The 19,459-nt window shown below is 35.1% G+C and overlaps 2 protein-coding genes across 2 annotated transcripts; both read right to left on the minus strand.

The window, feature by feature from the left end:
* Window positions 1–467: 467 nt before the first annotated feature.
* Window positions 468–9,331, minus strand: LOC133321497 (uncharacterized). Its single transcript, XM_061530586.1, has 3 exons — window positions 9,295–9,331; window positions 3,022–3,293; window positions 468–1,220 (listed from the first exon to the last, which is right to left on the minus strand). The coding sequence occupies exons 1-3, from the start codon at window positions 9,329–9,331 to the stop codon at window positions 468–470; spliced, it is 1,062 nt and encodes a 353-aa protein (XP_061386570.1).
* Window positions 9,332–17,798: 8,467 nt separating this feature from the next.
* Window positions 17,799–19,368, minus strand: LOC133321496 (RNA-binding protein fusilli-like; the record flags this gene model as incomplete). Its single annotated transcript, XM_061530585.1, has 3 exons — window positions 17,799–18,296; window positions 18,339–19,151; window positions 19,219–19,368. Coding segments are annotated over 3 exons (1,461 nt in total), but the record flags the coding sequence as incomplete, so codon positions are not given.
* Between the last annotated feature and the right edge of the window lie 91 nt (window positions 19,369–19,459).

The following is a 19,459-nucleotide window of genomic DNA, read 5'->3' on the forward strand; positions in this document are numbered from 1 at the left end:
TGTTTTTTATAAAAATAATATCAACATTTATGTATTTCTTTCTTTTATTCTTAAAATCTTAAAAAAAAAACACTTTTGTTTTGAGTGGCAAACTTTTGTTTTTAGGTTAGGTCCTATGGAAGTACATTTGTAGGTTAGGTATTATCGCACCTAAGGAAGTACATGGATTCTTGAGAGTTTGTCCACCAAACAAGTGTATCATTTTTTGTAGCCTACATTCGAGATTCGTTGAATGTCAAAAATGGTCCAAAGCTGAATTTCATCCAGACCACTTTTCTAAAGGAGTTTTTTTTCGGAATCCCTTCTTTTGGCAAGATCAGGAAGTAATTTATAGCTATACGTTTACTAAATAAATAAATTTTATGTTTGTTTTATTTTTTATAAAAAAAAGGTCCACTTGGTGATTGCTTTAGTTTGTTCGCTTGTTTTTGTTATCTTCTTAGTATTTCTACAGGTCTCCGGGCCTTTTAGGCTGTGTACAACTCCACACACCGATTGGTGGTGACGGTGAGTGATGGTGGTGTTGCCACCACCACACCATTACTGTTGGAAGTTGTTTTTGTATTTTTGGTTGTAATTTTGGTTATTTTTACACTGGCTTTAAGATTGACACTACGTTCTCCGGCTGCCGGTGCATTGGTATCGATGGCAAGTAATGGCTGCTGCTGCTGCGGCTGGTGAACAACTGGCGGCGTTACTGCGTTGTGGCCAGGCATTGTGGGTGTGGTGGTTGGAGCATTTACAATTACCTGGCCATTGGTCAATGCAGTAACAATGGGAGCAACTGCAGTTGTTGGTGACGCTTGTGACAACGTTGTTTGTGGTACTGGTCCAGCTACGGCGCCTGGTGGTGGTGATCCATAATGATGTGGATGATGCTGCTGCTGCTGCTGATGATAGACATTATTTTGAGCTGGACGTAAAGATGGTGATGTTTTTGGCCCTGATGGCGGTGTTAATGCCATCAACTTATTGTTGTTGTTATGATGATGATAGCTATTGGGAGTGTGTGGTCCTTGGAGCAATGCTGGCGATGCAGGATATTGTTTTGGTGGCACTAAAGTCATTGGAGCACCACCAGCACCACCGCCTTTGCTTGGTGACAATATAAGCCCATTTGCAGCATTGGGTGGTATTGCAACATTTGGTGGACTGAGTGGTGATGGTTGGGGATTAGCGTAATTTGTTGGTGGCACAGTGGTTATATAGTCGAGAGAATACTGGAAATAAAAACAAAAAATATTGTTAATTTTTTTTAAGAACTGCTAACGCTTAGATTTAAAACCAGTAAGGAAAGTATTAAAGTCGGACGGGGCCGTCTATATGATACCCTTCACCACTATGGGTATATTAAACAAATGCATCCTAACAGAAGGGCCATTTACATGAAATTGAATGATCTAAAATATGAGACCTTTATTTAAATGTCAATCGACTTAGACCAATCCATAATCATGCCATTCGTTTACTACAATGGAACAAAATTATGTAAATCGATTTAAAGCAAATATCAATCGGGCACCCGTTGAATATTTGGAGGCCAATTAACACGAAGTCGGTCGGAAATATATATGGGCTACATCTGTACTTCTACACGCAATTACGTCATTCTAATTACGTCAGTCTAAAAACATGAAGAGTTTGGTTCAACATTTACTTAAAATCGGATGAAAATAGATATAGAAGCTATATCCAAACATAAACGGATTTCAACGAAACTTGTCACACGTTAGGTTAGACTAAGTTATGCACGTTTTGTTCCTAACGGGCATATTTTGGGTCCTTGGGTCCTACTTAAAGTCGGACGAAACTATATGGGAGCTATATCTAAATCTGGACAGATTCCAATGAAACGTGATACACGTTTGGCTATACTATCTTATGTTCGTTGTGCAAAATTTTGTGTCAATCGGCCTAACGTTGAGTCTTTGGTGCACCATTTATTCATAATCGGAAGAATATATATATGAGCTATATCTAAATCCGAACTGATTTCAGCAAAACTTGACACATGTTATGTTACACAAACTTTAGTATTAAAATGGGACAATTTTCAGGAAACTTAGCACACAACATTCTAGACTTAATTCAGTACGCTATGCCAAATATTGTCCAAATCTAAATATATATTGGTACACAATTTTTATATTTAATCGGGGGAAAATATATATGGGAGCTGTATCTAAATCTTAATCGATTTTCACGAAATTTAACACACATCGTTCTAGGCTTAATTTAGAATGCTATACCAAATTTCGTGGAAATCGAAAGATATATAGGGACTTTGGTGCACTATTTACCTAAAATCGGACGAAAATATATATGGGAGCTATATCTAAATCTGAACCGATTTTCACGAAATTTCAGTACGCTGTGCCGAATTTCGAACAAATTGAAGGATATATATGGACTTTGGTGCACTATTTACCTAAAATCGGAGGAAAATATATATGGGAGCTATATCTAAATCTGAACCAATTTTTACGAAATTTAACACACATCGTTCTAGACTTAATTCAGTACGTACGAAAATATATATGGGAGCTATACCTAAATCTGAACCGATTTTTCCCAATTTCTTTAGGGTTCGTCCTTGGGCCAAATAAATGAGCTGTGCCAAATTTCATCAAATTCGAATCAGAAATGCGATCTGTACTTTGTTTACAATTTAACATGGACAGACGGACGGACGGACATGCGTAAATCGACTTAGAACCATGTGTCTATCTCGATTCCTTTTGCCTGTTACAAACACATGCACAAAGACATAATACCCTGTACCACTGTGTGGTATAGGCTATAAAATATACTTATATATATATATATATACTTATATATACTTATATATATAAAATATACTTAAGTATATATACTTATATATAAAAGGCTTTTGTAAAAAAATATTTTTTGTGGAAATAATAACAATACTATTAAAACATTTCATATAAAATATAATTTTTTTAGTCGTATAATTTTGAAAAAAATCTAAAGGGTTATACTAAAATATCAACATTTACCTACCATAGGTGGCCCATGATTGCCAGGAACATGAGTGGGCGAGTGTGTCGGCTGATTGTAATATGTTGTTGGCGACACTGGAGGACTTGGATATGGCCAATAGACAACTGGATGGGGATAGAATGCGGCAGCATGAGGGGGTGGTGGAGGCGGTGCACCAGCTGGATGGGTTGGTCCATGAGGATGATGAGCACGATGAGGAGCAGCCAAAATTGGACCCGGTGGCGGAGGAAATGGACCAAAATGACCAAAGGGAGGACCCAGCACTGAGGCACCTAAGGAAATTAAAAGATAACATTAATGAATGTTCCAAAAAATTAATATAATTAATAATTAATAAAAACATTTTTAAATATTGGATACAAATATTTTTTTAAATTTTTGTAGTTTTGTTTTTTGTTAATTCATATAAAGGGAAAATCTAAAATAGAAGAATGCGGTAAGTAACAAGTGACATGTTTTTCTTCTTTATCAATTTGTAATTATTTTTCTCCTCTTTTTCTTTAGTGATTTCTTTTTTTAAGTTCATCTTCAAAAACAAGTTAATTTTTGGTAAAGGGAAAATGTTATGTGTTATAGATAGAGCATGTAGAGTGTTTTTTTTGATAGACAGAATAGTTAGGTGATTGTATAGATACATAGAAATAATTAAAATAAAAATTATATATTTAAAAAAGCACTCACCGTAGCAAATTTTTTTAGAAAACATTTAAATTAAATATTTACCAGTGACCGACCCACCATGATAATAGAAGACTGAATTGCAATTTGCTTTGCACATTTTTTGTTTTAATTTTATGCCACCAGCACCACCATAAGAGTAGAATTACAACTGACACATTCTGGACCAGATACGATGATGATTTTTATACCCTTCACCACACTGTGGTACAGGGTATTATGTCTTTGTGCATATGTTTGTAACAGGCAAAAATAATCGAGATAGACCCATGGTTCCTTTTGAGAATATGCATAGAATCACTTTCTGAGTCGATTTACGCATGTCCGTCTGTCCGTCCGTCCGTCCGTCTGTCCATGTTAAATTGTAAACAAAGTACAGGTCGCATTTATGATCCGAATTGGATGAAATTTGGCATAGGTCACTTATTTGGCCCAAGGACGAACCCTATTGAAATTGGGAAAAATCGGTTCAGATTTAGATATAGCTCCCATATATATATTTAACCGATTTAATGTAAACAGTCCCTATATAACTTTCGATTTGCACGAAATTTAGTACAGCCTAATCATTTAGGTCTAGAATGATGTCTGCCAAGTTTCGTGAAAATCGGTCCAGATTTAGATATAGCTCCCATATATAGTTTCGTCCGATTTCATGTAAATGGTGCCCCAAAGTCCCTATATATCTTTTGATTTGCACGAAATTTGGCATAACGTACTGAATTAAGCCTAGAGTAATGTCTGCCAAGTTTCGTGAAAATCGGTCCAGATTTAGATATAGCTCCCATATATAGTTTCGTCCGATTTCATGTAAATGGTGCCCCAAAGTCTCTATATATCTTTCGATTTGCACGAAATTTGGCATAACGTACTGAATTGAGTCTAGAATGGTGTCTGCCCAGTTTCAAGAAAATCGGTCCAGATTTAGATATAGCTCCCATATATAGTTTCGTCCGATTTCATGTAAATGGTGCCCCAAAGTCCCTATATATCCTTCGATTTGCACGAAATTTGGCATAACGTACTTAATTGGGCCTAGAATGATGTCTGCCAAGTTTCATGAAAATCGGTCCCGATTTAGATATAGCTCACATATATAGTTTCGTCCGATTTAATGTAAATGGGGCCCCAAAGTCCCTATATATCTTTCGATTAGCACGAAATTTGGTACAGCCTAATCATTTAGGTCTAGAATGATGTCTGCCAAGCTCCGTGAAAATCGGTCAAGATTTAGATATAGCTACCATATATAGTTTCGTCCGATTTCATGTAAATTGTGACCAAAATCCATATATATCTTTCGATTTGCACGAAATTTGGCATAACGTACTGAATTGAGCCTAGAGTTATGTCTGCCAAGTTTCGTGAAAATCAGTCCAGATTTAGATATAGCTCCCATATATAGTTTCGTCCGATTTCATGTAAATTGTGCACCAACATCCATATATATCTTTCGATTTGCCCGATATTTTGCACAACGTACTGAATTGAGCCTAGAGTGATGTCTGCCAAGTTTCGATAAAATCGGTCCATATTTCTATATAGCTCCCACATATAGTTTCGTCCGATTTCATGTAAATGGTTTACCAAAGTCGCTATATATCTTTCGATTTGCACGAAATTTGGCATAACGTACTGAATTGGGCCTAGAGTGATGTCTGCCTTGTTTCGTGAAAATCGGTCCAGATTTAGATATAGCTCCATTTTATTATAGATTGATTTGGAACAAAACGTTCTAAAGTTAGTATAACCTAACCTGTGACAAGTTTGTTTGAAATCGCTTAATATGTGGATATAGCTTACATATATTTTTTCGCCCGATATCAAGCAAATTGGGCATCATACTCCTCATGTTAGTCAGATTGACATCAAATTTTGCACAACGTACAAAATTGAGCATAGAATTACGTAGTTGCGTTTTCTAGAAGTACAGACATAGTCAACCGGATGACCTATTTATATTTGTTTGAAGTCGATTTACACACTTTATGGACAAATCTAGGTAGATTCACATTTAGATAAATATCACATATTTTATTTCATCCAATTTCATGTTAATAGTCCTGTTTAATGTACCCATAGTGGTGAAGGGTATCCTAGAGTCGGCCCCGTCCGACTTTACTACTTTCCTTACTGGTTGTTGTTGTTTTTGTTTACTTGTGGAAATAGTAGTATTAGTGGTAGGAGTAATACTTAGTTTAGTGGTAGTTGACTAAAGTTTTGCTAACTTTTTTTTTAACGAACACATAGAAAATACACGCACAGAATTTAATTAATATATAGATAGCTGCCCATGAATGAGGATCACCTTTGTTTATAATCAACGTGTTTTATTTCAACCAAACCTTCATAAAATGAAAAGCAACCTAAAAGTATATTCCCTGTTTGAAAATGGGTGCAAAATAATTTTTAAGTTATATTAGGAATTTACCGGATTTATAAACATTAAATAATATAAAACGTTACATTGGATTGCAATTCCCTACTTATCTCCAAATAGATCAAATACTTTTAAATTATGTCAGTTGTCGATTCCTTTTAAAAAATGTAGTTAATAAATAATGTTAGAAATGAAAGAATAACTCGAAAACTCATGATTAGAAAATAAAAGAGAATTTAAATAGCCTATATATTAAAGACATCTGAATTTTGATTGAAGATTCTAAATAATCTAAGGCCGTTTCAATAGATACAGAGGCTAAAACCTCTGATGTAATGAAAAAACGGGCGAAATTTTTATATTGGGGATATTATAGATAATTGAACCTATACATACAATGTTTTCCCACTGGAAACCGAAAATAATAAATTGCAGAACTATTTCAGAACATATCGGTTGGAAATCTTTTCGAAATGGCTTAAAATATGTGGTTTTGTCACCCAATCTTAAACAAAATAACAATGTAAAGGAAATAAGAATGAACGTATAATATAATTTCTGCAGGACATTTTTTAGAGCTTGTTTACATTTGTCGTACATACCAAGTCTATGGAAAGAGGTTACCGTGACCTTCATTCCGAAAGCCGGGAAGCCGAGTCATATGTTACCTAAAGACTATAGACCGATTAGCCTTTCTTCATTTCTACTAAAAACTTTAGAAAGGTTACTAGACTCAGAAATTAGGAATACTATTGACCGTAGTAAACTTAGTAAATCCTAGCATGCCTACATCAAAGACAGATCAGTGGATACAGCTCTGCATGAGGTGGTTGGATACATCGAGAAGAATATGGAGTCCTCTGGCTACACGTTGGCAGCATTCCTCGACATCGAAGGAGCTTTCAGTAATGTGAAGCTAGAGGCCATCCATTCTGCTCTCGTGGGCATAGGTATCCCCTCACTCCTTACGGAATGGATTGATAGAATGCTGGAAAGCAGAATTAGCAACTCATCCTTAGGAGAGAGTTCCGTGAGGAAATCTGTCAACAGAGGCACACCTCAGGGAGGAGTACTTTCCCTCCTTTTGTGGATTCTGGTGATAAATGAGATACTTATGAAATTCAATCATCTCAGGATAAAGGCGGTAGCTATGCCGGTGATGTAGTCTTGTTGGTTGGGGGTAAGTTTATAACGACAATATCAGACATCATGGAGAGTGCCCTTTCAACCCTGTCTAATTGGTCTTACACTAAAGGTCTTGGTGTAAACCCTACTAAAACCGAACTGGTGCTCTTCACTAGGAAGCACAAAATTCCTAGTTTCCGTCTGCCATCACTTGGAGGGGTGACTTTAACCCTTTCTGATGAAGCTAAATATCTTGGCACTATCCTAGACCGCAAGTTACTGTGGAATAGGAATGTTGAGGAACGCTCCAAGAAGGGATTGCTGGCACTCTATTCATGCAAGAATTCCATAGGCAAGAGTTGGGGATTGAGACCCGGAATTATACACTGGCTGTATACGACGATTGTCTTACCCATACTTACTTATGGTTGTCTTGTCTGGTGGAAGGGGGTGAATAAAAAGAAACTGCTGACAAAACTGAGCTTAGTACAGCGATCGGCTTTAATTCTGATCACCGGAGCATTAAGAAGTACACCACAGGCAGCCTTGAATGCAATCTTGAATCTCTAACCATTGGATATTCTCATCAAATTCCAGACGGCCAGGTGTGCCCTGAGACTCCGGGAAACAGATGCCTTGAAAGCGCTGAAATATGGTCATGCCAGCATCCTAAACATAACGCCAGGTTATGACCTCTTTAGGGGGGATAGTCATATCAGTGATTATATTCCCCCCACAGGGACTCTAATGACATCAAAGTTGAATTTCCTAGTAGGGAATCCTGGACTAGTGGCTCCCTACCTCTGCCAGGTCTGTCAATCTTCACAGACGGGTCCAAGATGGAGGGAGGCACTGGCGCAGGCGTCTACTGTAGGGAATTAGGTATAAAGAACTCATATAAACTCAACAATGACTGTATCGTTTTTCAAGCAGAGATTCTCGCAATCACGAAAGCGGCCGAGATAGTAAAAGCACTTAATGCCGACATTACGGGACCGGTGACTCTTTATGTAGATAGTCAGGCGGCCCTGAAAGCGATGAAGTCGCATACTATAAACTCGAAAGCAGTTCGTGATTGTAAGACCGATCTGAATGATATACGGCAGATAGTTGGGCTATACTGGGTTCCAGGACATAACGACATTGAACGGAATGAGATAGCCGACGAGCTTGCTCAAGGGGGGTCACAATCGTCCAGTCTTCTGATTGAGAGATCTGTGAAACCCCCCATTAGCTATTTCATTGGCAGAATCCGTGCGTTCCATTGCGAGGTAGTCGGTAACAGATGGCTAAGGGAACCTGCTTGCAGAATCTCTAAATCTATCTGGCCAGAATTCTCTCGTAAAAGAACGTCTTCGCTGCTGGAACACAGCAAGAGGGAGATCAAAATCGTTGTAGGGATTATTACTGGTCACTGCAAAGATAAATCTCTCACTTCTAAGTGGGACTCCAGTGGACAGGATTACTGTCGTCTATGTGAGGACGAAGAAGAACTGGAAACAATTGAGCACATCCTCTGCAAATGTCCATCGCTGATCAGCAGAAGACATAAACAGTTTGGATGTTATGAAATTGATAATCTAGTCTTCTCCTCGAAAATAGACCCTAACCAAATTCTAGACTTTGTCAAAAAAATGACTTGGCTAAAATAATCTCTCTTCAGCCCCTTTCTTCTCACTATTTTCCTCTCTATTCTTCCACTATCTTTTTTCTTTTCTTTATAGGTACACCTATACATAAAGGATGATCACAATGGACATAGTTTCCGAATGGACGGTTGTTACAACAACCGTACATCAATAACCTAACCTAACATGGGGTCTAAAACTAATATTTGCATGAGGAACATTTTCATCGTATCGAAGTGTATATATCCTCATAGCTAGGAGGCTGCATGTCAATTTTATGGGAAGGTAACAGAAAAATTGGACCGATATTACCCATCTCCGAATTTTGGCAGACGGACGAACATTTGTAAATAGAATTGCTCTCAAGAAACTTGGGGTCTAAAACCAATGCAATCGAAGCGTACGACATATTGCTGTCATACCCTCATCAGCCATAAGACTGATGGAATAATGAGTAGTTACCGTATTTTCCAACTAAAATGGCAGTTGTACTCCACATTGTTATAACCTTCACCACTCGGTGGAACAAGGTATGTTTGTAACAGGCAAAAGAAAACGAGATAGGCCCATAGTTCGTTTTGAGAATATGCATAGAATCACTTTTTGAGTCGATTTATGCATGTCCATCCGTCTGTCCGTGTTAAATTGTGAAAAATTTATACATCGCATTTACGGTCCCATTGAGATGAATTTTAGCACAGCTGACTTATTTGGCCCAATGAGGACCCCTATTAAAATTGGAGAAAATCGGTTCAGATTTAAATTTAGCTCCCTTACATATTTTCGTTCGATTTTATGTAAATCGTGCTCCAAACTCCCATGGTTTGTCCTATTGAGGCAAAATTTAGCATAACATATAGATTTGATGAAGTGTGCTAAGTTTCATTAAAATCGGATCAGATAAAAATATAGTTCCCATATAAATTTTCGTCCGATTTTATGTAAATGGTGCACTAACTTTTCATTGGTTTGTTCGATTGAGAGGACATTTTTCATATCGTTTTGAATTGAGTCTGGAATAACGTGTCTTTAATTTTGGAGAAATCGGTTCAGATTTGAATATAGCTCACACATATATTTTCGTCCGAATTCATGAAAACAGTGCACCAAACACCCTACTTTTGGCCGATTGAGGCGAAATTTTGGATAACGTATTGAATTGAGTTTACGATAACGTGTTTTAAGTTTCATTGAAATCGGGTAAGATATAAATATAGCTCACATATATATTTAGTTCCCACATATTATTTCGTCCGATTTTATGTGAATGATACACTAATATCCCAAGGTTTATCCGATTGAGACACTATTTTGTATAGCAAGGTGTGTTGAAATCGTTTCAAATTTCGATATTATCTAAATGGTGCATTAAATACCCAAAGTTTGTCCGATTGCCATGACATTTTCCACAGCGTAGCTAATGGAGATGAAAATTAATTTTTGGTCCTACCGCTTAGTCTATAGAAATGGTGAACAAATGGTCCAGATTTGAATACAGTCAATGTATTATCATCCGAAATTAAAAATACCAACGCTATATAGGTCTGATCAATTGATGCAAACATCCAAGACTACCCTAAAACAATTTCTAATTTTGTCTCCAAGATTTGAACACACATTGTGTTACAGAACATTGATTTTAAAAAATTGGACTGAAGTCGGAGACTAACCAAAAAAAGGCTCGATCCCGCAGTCCAGGATCATGAGAACGATTAAATTTGTTAAGGGAAGTCCACATAAAATCTATCAGTTTAATGATGTTTCAGAGTGGTTGATGCGTTTATGTCAAGAGCTGGAGATTTGTTCCTAATAAATTATTATCTATACCCAATTCTAAATTCTGGATCATATTTCAAATTTGGAAATAAATGATAATTCTATTCCAAAAATGAGAGAATGAGAAACAGCACACCATTAACCCTTAAAATAACCAAACCAATGTAACGTTTAATATTATTTAAATCTTATTAATAACACTTAACTTTACAGCTTCGAAAAGAAATAAATATTATTATGTTAGCACCAATCTAAAAAACATTTAAAAAGAAATAAAAACTAAAGCTAAAAGGAAAATCATGACTTCTGTTTGTTTATTCAAGTGCGGCGATTTTTTTTTCAAGTACCCAACATTTTGGCTGCAAAAGGCGGCACCAAACCTAAAATAACCATCTCACCAAATATGTTACCAATAATAAATTAAGACAGCCATGGCGTGTTATCAGGTTTTGTTCTAGAGTATAATGTGACCGGACGCTACAAGACACACACATACATATACAAAAAATAATAGTAATGATCAATTAAATAGCAAAATATCACTTATTGTAATTAAAGCCACCAAAAACTGAAACCGAATATTGTTTTTTTTTTTGCTGTTGGAGCGGCAACCACCACATTGTTGTTGTTGGTTAAAAAAATTATGAAAATTATCACACATTACGACGTTTTGCTTTGCAAAAAAATAAAAGTAGAAGAAAAATAAGTTTTAAAAAGGACACACACATGTAAGTTAAATAAATAAAAAAAATGCTAAAAAAATATTAAAAGGTAATGAAAAAATGAGATACCCTCCCAAACACGATACCATTCGAAACTATGAAAGAAAGTTATACACAGACACACAAACAAAACTAAATTTTGAAGAGATTTTTTTGTAGTTTTTTTTTTAATGAATGTATATTATTGTTGTTGTTTTTGTTTATATATAGAGTATGTAAAAAATGTTTAAAGAAGAAAAAACACTATGCTAAAAAAATATTGTTTTATATATAAACAATAATTAAATAAAAAAATATTGTCAAAATTATTTTGTTTTTTGTTTTGTAATTAATAATATCAAATGAAAACTTAAATTAAAATGGGGTCAACCATAATTATTTTTTTTTCTTAAAAATAAATTATTTAAATATAACCCTTCTTCCAAATTGCAATACACAAAAATAAAACCATAAATACGCGGTATACATTTTTTAGGACAAGCTAGGATGCCACCTTTAAAGCAATCCTGACTTTAGGCATGGATCAAAGGCAAATTGATTTTTATGAACCTTTACAGGTGATCGTAAATAAAATAATAATTAGACACAATGAATATATTTTTCCAAAATTTGTGCAAATATTTACTGTATCTCATAGTATCTAAAATCATAAGTAATAATAATAAATACCACATTTATACCAAAACCCCAAATTATACCAAAAATATTGTGTATTAAAATCTAGAAGAAGAAATATATTTAAATAAATCAAAAAATGCATAATAAACTTAATAATAATTGAAATAAAAACCAAAATGTTTTATTGTTGTTTTTTTTCGTTACTAAATTCTAATTGTTAATTACTCTATTGAAAGCATTTCCGTATTTTCGTAATAAATTCTTCTTGTTGTTATGAATTCTTAATGAAATCCTTTTTTTAAGATGTACTTTAAGTACAATTAAGTAAATAATATTAAGTATAACAAAATTCACTCCCAATATATTGAACAGACATACACGCATGGGTTTTATTTATGTGCAAACAATGATGGTGTGTCACAAAATAGTCAAGTTACAAAAAATCCGAATTCAATTTTACAAGAATTTATAGAACATTTTTAAATTCACAACATAGTAAAATTTTGAGAACCTGCATGGAACCTTATATGGAAAACAAGGTTGTCTGACCACATCTGACTATTGCTGTCGGTCTCTAAATATCAGGTCAAAATATTTTTGTTCGCCTCTTATATCCTCCATACACTAAACGATTATAACAACCGATAATTAATGAGAATATATTGAACCAAGGAAAACATCCAAAATGCTATATAGTCGTCCAATTTAGTAATAAAAAAAATTCCATGTGTTGAAACCGAGAATCGGAGGGATCCAAACTGTGAACACTTTTGTGATGAGATATTTTACCCATTGGAAACCAATTATAGAACCTTCAGCTCAAATCATAAAAGTGCGGAGTATATGTCAAAATTAAAAGCACAAAGAAGAGGACGACAACTGAATATGAACTGGAATTTTCTATTTGATTTTTGAGTCAAAATACCTAAAATATTGCTGAATTTTTTATGGAGGCTAATCAAAAATGAACCTACATTGAATATTTTCTGCTAAAGCGGAATATGTCCTCACACGAAACTATACTAAATTTTTTTCTGCAAAGATGTTTGAAAAACGCTAGGAATATTACTAAAACAAAAACACTCCAAGAATACGAAATACAGAATTATAGCCCCAACCATTAGAAAATGTGGCTAAAACTTGGGGACTACCTCATATTAAAACGATGTGTCCCATTTTAGAAGTAGGGGAGACTGGGGCACCTTCGGCAATCGCGTTTTCGATATGAAGGTATCGAATATCGAAATAAATAACTGACACAAAGTTTGAAATTTCTAGCTAATAAACTTATTTAGATACATAGGTTTTTGTATTTTTATAGATGTTTCTGTAATATTTCAATTCCATTTCGTAAGTATTTCGTGTATAAAACTTTTTAAATTTTTAAGACAATATTATTAAAAAGTGGTTAACTACGATGTGTATTATTATAAAAATATAATGTTTTTACAAAAATGATCGAAAAAAATGAAAAAATCTATAAAAAGTTCATTCGGGGTACATTCGGCCATATACAGATTGTGCAATATTATTTCCTTAAAATGTTTTTGAGTTTGTCTTTAAAAATAATCCTTTAATATGGTTCCAAATTGCATATATAAGATCAAACGTGCTTGTATTGACAAAAATGCGATAGAAAACCCCTGTTTCTGATGATGTTTGCGACCTTGAGATGTAAACGTCCGCCGCTAGAAAATAAAGCCCTATAATTATGTGGCGTATTTAAACCAAATAGAGCCTTTAGAGGATCAGAATTTCAACCAGACCGATAGCGATGACAATTACCCGGCTATGACTATGGTGGCGAATGTGCCGCATCAAATGCCGAAGCTACCCTGGGTTGGGGCACATTCGGCGAATTTGACTTTTTTTACAAAACTGTAAAATTTGTTAACTAATGCTATTTTTTATATCTTTTTGGTACTATTTTTTATAATTAAGTGTCAGAGGACAATAATCAGCCATAAAGTTGTTATATATGTTGAATAAGTACTGAGATATAGAGCTCTAAAAAAAAAGTGCCGAAGGTGCCCCAGTCTCCCCTACTAGCATACTATCAACTAAATTTTAAATTTCGATCTTTAATATTGCGATTTTAATATGAACGCACTAGGTTAAAACGACAATCGACAGATTTTTTCGTATCAAGAATGTGGGGTCTTCGGCGAATATTTCAAAGTATTGTAAACTTAAACTAGTTTTAAGTACAAATTCGTATTATATGTTGTTGAATAAATAAAGTTCTGAATGAGGAACAGACTATGTGTCTGGTGGATGTAATAAATTCTGACCAAAGGCTATATTAGGCGTTTCGTCCGGACAACAACTAAAATGACTTTAAACAAGTGAAAAAGAGTCAGTCGGTGTTACCGACAGTTATACCCTTAGCCTTTGGTTCTCATACTCGATTTACATAAGGTATAGGTTTCTATCAAAGAGGTTTCGAATTTAATGTTGATAAAATTGGTTATTCAATTCGCTTCAAATTTAATTTACAAGTTTACAAAATATTGACCCTTTGTGGAAGAGGTACCAGAAGCAGAGGACGGACGAGTCAAACCTTCAAAGCTTTTCTAGGATTGCTAAATTGTGCAATGTTTGGTTCAGTGTAATATTGAATTTACCAGAAGGAGTGGACCAAAGGATGCCATCTTCCGACATTATCTAGACTTGGTAAAGGTAATAAATTGTACAAAGTTCAAGGTAATGAATTGTACAAAGTTAGTTCAAATCGGACATTCCATTCGCCTGATATTGGATTTATAAATATTGAAAAGTTCGACCATTTGTGGAGGAAGTATGGATGAGTGGACCAAAGGGTCTCATCTTCAGAATTAATCTAGGCTTGGTATAGATAATAGGTTGTACAAAGTTTGGTTCAAATTGGATGGTCTTCTCGCATGTTATTATAAAATCAATTTTTTGCACAATTTTGACCATTTTCTTGTATATACCTTCTTTAGTGTATAAATATATAGAAGAGATACACACGTTTCTGGATATAGTAAAAAGATTTTTCCACCCCGAACTCTAAACAGTAAAATACCCAGTTCTAAAATAAATTTCTGAGCCTAAGCAGCAACCTATTCTATTAGCGCATTCTCTCTATAAATCAGTACACTGTGAACAGGCTCTGCAAAGGTCTAGGCACAACTGTATACTTAAATATGAAGTAATTTAAACCAAACTAGGTACACGTCATTTTAGGCTCAAGGTTAAATTCCGATCAACATAATCGGAGTGGTATATTTGGAATACTTCATGCTTCGTTTGCTTTATATCGATTTTAATCAATAGGGTTAGCCCTTGGGTCAAACAAATGAGGCGTTTCAGGATAATAAATACAAGCTCATAGTCGGATTGACGAAATATATAAATCAAGTCAAAAAATAATTTAATAGATTATCATTGGGAGCGATGGGTATATATTAATTATATAAATGCACAAAGACACTCGACCCGTCAAAAGCCTGGATTAGGACACCGATACGTCAATTCGATTTATTTTGATATTTATGAAAATGGCAAGAATACAATAATGGATGATTAGGAAACGTCAGCAAAAGATGGTAGAGTAGAAATTTTCGGATTAGTAATGACGAGACAAAAAACACGTATAAAGATCTATAATACAATGAATAACCCAAAATAAATTGAAGGAACCTAAGCAAGGACAATTTTGTGACTAACACCATTATCGATGAACAATTATAAACATAATAAACAGCATTCATCGTCGTGAAGATGTTCAAATTAAAAATTAGAAAAGGCCACAATATTATGAATTTGGTCTCACGAAACTCAGTACACATTGGCTCTAGAACTAAAATTAATGCACTCAAAAATATCGATATATTTTTAGGTACATTAATTTTAGCTTTGAAAATTTATCTTTGACAGAATGCCGCTCTCATTATGTATATATCATTATGCTTGTACATATGTATGTAATTTATTAGATTAATATCCCTTTTAATAGAAAAAGATCAAATGAAAATTATTTAAGTACAAATTATGTTAGGGAAAATATTTTCACAAAGCTTTTAAAAATTGATTTCTATTTTGAACGATAGTTAGAATTTTAATGTAGTTGTACATTCTGATTCGCATTGTGTTAATATTTTATAGTTAAAAGTGTCGATATTTAATTTACTGCTTTTAGCTTTGTGAAAATATTGTTGTTTTTTGTAAGTAGATTCCAATTTCAATTATTAACTATTATAACCAAATATTAGTGGAAGACAGTGAGAGACAAAATAGAGACACATGACAGGAAAGGTTTTCAATAGAGAATAGTAACCACATTTCTTTTTTGTTGTAATGATAGTTTTAAACATTTATGGAAGTTTCAAGTTTTATGTTTTTTTTTTCTTAATGAAATTCTATATAACTAAGGCAAATTAAGTTTTTTTGTGTTTAAACAAAAATCATGATTATAACTAAAAATAAGAAATTTAATAGAAAACTAAATATAACAAAAATGATAAGAAACCAAAACTAGGGTGCTTTGTTTTAGCAAATGATTTTTTACAATTTTTTTTTTTAATATATATTTTTTCATAACTTTTTTTCTTTTTTAGAGACACAAGATGCAATAGGCCCGAAAATATGGTTGTATGCACGAAAACCAAATTGTTTAAATAACCGATTCTTTAATTGTTTTTAAGCCAACACCAGACGTTAATCAAACACGGTTTAACTTTTAAGGGGGTTCTCATTTTTTTCAAAATAAATAAAAAAATTTAAAGTATTTTTAAAAAATACTTTTAAAAAATTGCACAGTTTTGTGATTTTTTTGTTTAAATATGGAGGGAATTTTTTTGTGTGGATTTTTTTATAAAACAACAAATAAAATTAAAAAAAAATGTTAAACAGTATTTGATTAACGTTAGCCTCTTTTCATTTCAAAACCATTTTTCGTTTTAACCCTTTCTAGATGTTTTTGTTCCATTTATTTTTTGTAGTTGAATTTTTTGCAACAAAAACATTTTTGAATTTTTGTAAATTGTAATGTTAGATAGTTGCCACATTTCTTGGTTTTCTAAAAATTATTATTTTTTGTTTGTGCAAATTTCTTGTCTATTTTTTCAATTTTTTTTTCTTAATTCTAATCCAAAAAAACTAAGCTAAAAAATAATTCAAATAATAAAAAAATATTTAAACTTATAAACTAAAGTTAAAGTAGAGTTTAAAGGTTAACCCAGGGTTTTATAAAAGGTTAAAAGTGGGGAAAATGGGGGCATGTAGGGGATGGGGAATAAATGTTTTCAAACTAAATTATTTTTGTTTCTATTTTTCTTATAAATAATTTTGAAATATTGCAATCATGTTGGTAGCCCTCTTAAGCTGGCTTAAGGCAAACACGGTTTTTTAAGTATCATGGAAGCACTTACTTTTACTTAAATGCTAATGTGGAATGTATTGAGCAAAGTAATGGAGTTTTAATATTTTTTTGTTTAGTTTTCAAAATAATTTGAAACATAAAAATATTATTATTAATAAAAAATTAAAAATAAAAATTAATATATATTTTTTAAATAAAAAATATTTAAGAACAGCTGCTAAGCAGTCTATATATGTATGTAAATCCTAGGGGATGGTAGACATTTTGAAATATTCGATATATATTTTCATCAGAAAAATAAAGAAAATTGAAATGGGGTCAGGGTTCGATTTTGAGCAATTCAAAGTGAGGAAAAAGAGGCTTTTCTCAGCCAAACTCTTAGACCTCATCCACTAAAAATCATAGGGATTTTCGAATCAGTATTTTCAATCAATAATTATTTCAATTCGATAAGAGAATAAATTACTGAATTAGCTGCCAGGAAAAGGCGAATTAGAAAACGTTTCTTATACCCCCGGATTATAGAAATGATAAATATTACCCGGTGGCCGTGTCAAGGCCCGCTTGGCAGCACTAGCCGCCGCAGCATTGGCTTCATGTTGAAATGCATTTTCATACGAACGCTTCATGGAATGTGGCAATGTGCCCGCTGCAGCGGCTGCAGCATTTGCCGCAGCAGCTGCTGCCACAGCATAACTACCACTGTTGGCAGCAGCTGACTGCGCCGTTTGCGGTGGCATCATACCGGTGGCAAACTGATAACCCTGTTGGGCCTGCATATAACCCAAGGGACTGAAGGTTTGAAAATACGGTCTTGGCATAAAAACAAATTGTGGCTGACCGGCAGCAGCGGCGGCGGCAGCAGCAGCTACCGCGGAATGTGCCCCAGCGCCACTTGGTCCACCCATGGCAGCAACACCCGGATGCTGCATAAACAACGGATTCAAATTTGTATACAAATGTTGTTGTTGCTGCTGCTGATGATGCTGTTGGTGTTGCTGCTGCTGATGTTGTTGTTGCTGCTGCTGTTGATGGTGTTGTTCAACAGCGGCAACAGCCGCAGCTTGTTGGCGTGCCATTAAATTATGCTGAGCAATAAATTGAGCTTGTTGTTGAGCAATAAGGGCTGAGTTATGGGCAGCAGTGGCCGCAGCTGTGGGTGGGGGAGGCAGGGATAAATTAAAGGGGAATGTCATGGCAGCCTGAGGGCTGACAGCCGAAGCGGTGGCTGTATGCACCGCCAATTGATTTGGCGGCGAGGCAAGAGTACCCACAGCAGCGGCAGCAGCATTTTGTGCAGCAGCTGCTGCTGCCACTGCCGATTGAGCCAGGGAAGGATGTTGTACACCAGCATGAGCTGCAGCCGGTGCAGTCATGTATGGTGAAATACCACCTGCCGCCGCAGCAGCAGCACCCAAAGGTACAGGCGGGGCTGCTGCGGGCACTGCAACTGCATGCGGTGGTTGTGTCAAAGCTGCCACAGCAGCAGCTACCGAGGGCTGTGATTGCAAGGCATGAGCATGGGAATGAGGATGGGAATGGGCATGGACATGAGAATGAGCATGCGTATGAGGACTAATAGCTTGTGCGTTGGCCGGCGGTTGTTGTGCTAACATACCCGGTGATAATAAAGATGGCTGCTTGCCACCCGCCAAATGTGCATGGGGATGGGCGGCAGGAACTGGTGATTGTAGGCCACCATTGAGTACCATATTCATGTCATCACCCGAACACTGGAACACTTCAATGTAACGGTATTTCTTGCCGAACACCATAAATTGGTGGTGTTTACGTTGGGCACACAAGCGGGCCGATTCTTCGGAATCCATTTGTATGAAGGCTTCGCCACTGGGTTGACCCTGAAAGTACACAAACAAATTGTTAATAGGGGCTATAGGAATTTGCCAAAAAAAAATGAGAACTTACCTGGGCATTTATCACCATGTGTACACCTTGGAAGATGATATGCTTGGCAAAATCATCCAGGAAATGTAGAATATGTTCCACCAATGCCTCATAGGGCAGGCCACGCAAGCGTATGCAATTCTTGGTAGTGCCAGAGGTAATCAAATGCTGAAAATCACAGACAAAAGGAAGGAATTAATAAAAAATAGAATTTGGCTTTACGTTGGGCGCCATTTCAAAAGAAAATATCTCATTTGGAGAT

Source organism: Musca vetustissima, unplaced genomic scaffold (assembly GCF_032173495.1).
Source record: "Musca vetustissima isolate MV318-11 ecotype Yass unplaced genomic scaffold, APGP_CSIRO_Mvet_v1 utg317051, whole genome shotgun sequence".
Taxonomy (NCBI): Eukaryota; Metazoa; Arthropoda; class Insecta; order Diptera; family Muscidae; genus Musca; species Musca vetustissima.